General features: G+C 41.1%; 1 protein-coding gene across 1 annotated transcript in view; it reads left to right on the forward strand.

Annotated features, from left to right (window-relative positions):
• Window positions 1-3847, forward strand: part of UTP6 (UTP6 small subunit processome component) — a 35335-nt gene that overhangs the window by 22390 nt on the left and 9098 nt on the right. The window contains exons 7-9 of the mRNA XM_019646971.1: window positions 303-437; window positions 641-750; window positions 1814-1880. Coding sequence (XP_019502516.1) covers window positions 303-437; window positions 641-750; window positions 1814-1880 — 312 coding nt within the window. The remainder of the gene's footprint in view (window positions 1-302; window positions 438-640; window positions 751-1813; window positions 1881-3847) is intronic.

A 3847-nucleotide genomic window follows, 5' to 3' on the forward strand; every position in this document is an offset into this window, starting at 1 on the left:
GGTCCTAGAGAGCAAAGATGTGACCCGGGTAGCTTTGGGCCTGACTAGCTAGAGGCTGTTAATGACTTAATTGACTAGTAGCCAATTGATGGTAATAACTATAGCCAGCATTCCCCAATAGAAGGAAACTGGAATTAACGGGAGAGGATTGCTTTGGGTGACATGGTCAGATGGCTGGCTGTGTTCTGGCATGCCATTCCTGCTGGGCACCGAGGGTTCTGTCACAGTGAGGACAGACTGGGAGTGAATCAGTATTTTACATATCAATTACCTTAGGAGGAAGCTGTCTTTACAGTGACTAGTTTTCAGAGCATAGTGCTAAGCTGTCATTTTCTAACTTTTTTTATTGTGAGCAGGTTTGTCTGCCATTGTGGATTTCTTGGGCAGAGTGGAGTGAAGGTGCCCGAAGCCAAGAAGACACTGAAGCCGTCTATAAGGTATAGGCCCAATGGTCTAAGTCTTGGGGTGTGTGGGGGAATGGGCAGATAGGTTCACTAGTTGGCTAACTTTAGAGTTCTTTCTATAGCAGCTGCTCCTAAAGCTCTATTAATGGAGCAGCCTGAGATGGTGCTGGGAAAATTTGTTTTGATATTTATAAACTTCCTTATGCAGTTTGTATCTTTTTCCTTTTACATTGTAGAAAGCTATCTTAGCTGTCATGGGTGCCGACTCAGCCGCTCTGAAGGATAAGTACCTGGATTGGGCCTATCGAAGTGGCGGCTACAAAAAGGCCAGAGCTGTGTTTAAAAGGTACTCATAGATGTTCATAGCCGGTCCTGTCTCCACTCCATACTTAGCCCCTGGTACCCAGGTTATATATGTTTCACAGAGAGTATCTGAGGAAGTAATCCGAGAGACTTTCTTTTTTTAAAAAATTTTTATTGGGGAACAGTGAGTTTTTCCCCGGACCCATCAGTTCCAAGTTAAGTAATTGTTTCAATTAGTTGTGGAGGACGCAGCTTAGCTCCAAGCCCAGTCGCCAGTTTCAGCCTAGTTTCGGGAGGGGGGGCTGCGCACAGCTCACCTCCCCTCCCCATGCAGGAATTGAACCAGCAGCCTTGTTGTTCAGAGCATGTGCTCTAACCAACTGAGCCACCCGGCTGCCTCCAAGAGACTTTTTCAAAAAATGTCTTTTTCTTTTTAGAACAGTAAAAGCAGTTCATACTCATTGTAGAAAATTTTAAAAAAGAGAAAACTAATAATTCATTGTAATCTCATCAAGAGAAAAAAAAATGAATATATCACTTTAAAATTTGTCTTGCATATATTTGAGATTTTACTATATTCACGTTTTCTATACCACTTTTGTTGGTGAACATTAGACTGGCCTTTTCCCTATCAGTAACATTTCTTCATAAATAAACATCATTTATTAAAAATAGCTGTATGATATACCACTCTGGATGTGCCATAATCTATTTGGCACACTAATCCACCTGTGAAAAGCATCTCTGCACAAATGCAGAAATGTTGGAAATGACTTTCTTAGAATATATTTTTAGAAGTGGAATTATTGTTCTCCTTAAAAAAGACCTTGAGATGTATACATAGTAGAGGGACTTTAAAACTCTGAAAGCGAGAAAGAAGAGAACAGGAAGAAAACTGGATAGGAAAGAATTTGATGGTGAAGTGAAGTCATTGGAGATTGAAAGTGTTGAGAGTGACAGGTGGTCAGATCCAGTCCTTGCATTGAATTGTGGGCAGGTCTTTATTAAACCACATGTTGTGGAGGCTCTGGCGTAGGCATTTATGTTCATGAGATGTAAGAGGTTTCTGTCATTGTGGAAGATAACAGTTCTCCCTTCCTTTTCAGTTTACAGGAAAGCCGTCCATTTTCAGTTGGTTTTTTCAGGAAAGTAATCCAGTTTGAAAAGGAGCAAGTAAGTGTTCTGTCTACGTTTCTTGTCTGGGAAATTGGATTAATGGTTACTAATCAATGGCAGCATTTTGATATTTAAAAAGCTCTCATAATAAAACAGTATATACATTTCTGGTCCCTTTGTTCAACCCCTTTTACCATAGAGTTGGTTTAGGAATGGTAATCATGCGAAGAAGAGAAAGTACATGTCTGGGAAATAGAAAACTTTAGAAGTCAGCTCTTATAGAAAGTGCTCCCTGCCGGGCTGGGTGAGGTGCTGCTTTTCTGTCTCCACAGCATCCTGTTTGTGTCTTGTATCACATCCTGGTTGTGAGGTAAAGAGTAGGCACTCAGTAACTGTTTCTGGTGTTTTTTTGGTTTGTTTTTTAAGATTTTTTTGTTTTGTTTTGTTTTTGTTTTTGTTTTTAGCTGAGCCATCCTGCTACCTGTTGGCAGCTCAGCGGCTGCTCAGCTCGGGCTGGACTCGAACCTCTGTTGCTCAGAGCTCAAACTCTTGAGCGAGCTCTTAACCAACTGAGCCACTCGGCCGGCCCTGTTTTTTAAGATTTTATTGGAGAATNCCCCAGAATAACTTTTTCTTTTTAACCAGACTTGTTTAAACTCTTCTTTAGAGGAGTTTTCCCTTCAATTAAAAGGTATATGATGATTGTTAAGAGAACTGGTGATCTGATAAGTGTAATCTTTCTGACTTTTTCAGAGGCCATGTGGAAGTGTTACATCAACTTTTGCTTGGAAAGGTTTGCTAAGAAGACAAGTAGTCAGTCCCTCAGAGCGACGGTGAGGACTTTTACGTGACATGGTTATAGTGGGTGACTAGAAAGTGACTGTCTCCTGGGAGAAGGACAGACTCTTTTGGGGCCTGGGACAGTTTTCAAGAACTTAATGTTTAACTGCTCTTGCCCCGTATGAGTGACCTGTCACCCCGAAAGTCTAATTCTGCTTTGCCCTTATACTGGCCACCACATTAGGAGGTGCTCTCTTACTGGGCTGTGCTTGGTGCAGCTAACTCACCTAATCATAAGTGAAACCACCGCAGTCCCTGCTCTCAGCACTCAGAAATATGCAGAACTGCTTTCGTTACTGTCAGGCCAAAGACCTCTGCTGGGATCTTCGTAACGAACTGAGGGATTTTTCTGATTGCAGAGGCTGGAAAGAACCATGATTGCATTCAGGAAGGCACATGAACTAAGACTTCTACCAGAATTCCAGTACAAGCAGTGGGTAAGGACACAAATGCATTCACTGCCAATTACATGTACTTAATTCCAGTTGCTTTGTGCTGATGTCGTCTGCTGTAATGTCTATAGTTATGTGACTAAGACCATTTGTAAGTTTGGTATGCTAGATGTAGGGAGGAGTTACATTTGGCTCTCAGTATTTGGTGTATGCCAAAAATGAAATCTGTACCAGTCAAAGGAGAATATTATTTAGCGGAAAACACTCAAATAAGGAGTCACAGTTTGAGTTTATTTTGTTTGTCCACCCATCCATCTTTTACTGACCATTCTTTTCCTGAACTTCCAATCTAAATGTCGGTCTGAGGTTAACCATTGGTACAATAAAAACAAGTTAGATGTGTTCCCTGTGTTTCAGAAGCTGATATTCTAGTAAGAGGCATATTAATCCATCCTTACCCCCTGGGGTGGGTAAGGACTGTCATAGAGACCAGAGTAATGTGGTGTGGGAGCACATAGTTCTAGATTGGGTTTTGCCATCTAATAACTAGGTGACTTAGGCACATCACTTAACCTTTCTGAGTTCACGTACTTGATTTTATTTTATTTATTATTATTATTATTATTATTATTTTTTAGCTGAGCCATCCTGCCACCTGTTGGCAGCCTTGCAGCAGCTCAGCTTGGACCAGGAATCGAACAGGCTTGTGTACTTGATTTTAAAATAGTGATAGCTATCCTTGTTTTTGTCACCTCACAGACTTGTTGATAGTCTTACATGAGATAATGAATG

This window comes from Hipposideros armiger, unplaced genomic scaffold (assembly GCF_001890085.2).
Source record: "Hipposideros armiger isolate ML-2016 unplaced genomic scaffold, ASM189008v1 scaffold_108, whole genome shotgun sequence".
Taxonomy (NCBI): Eukaryota; Metazoa; Chordata; class Mammalia; order Chiroptera; family Hipposideridae; genus Hipposideros; species Hipposideros armiger.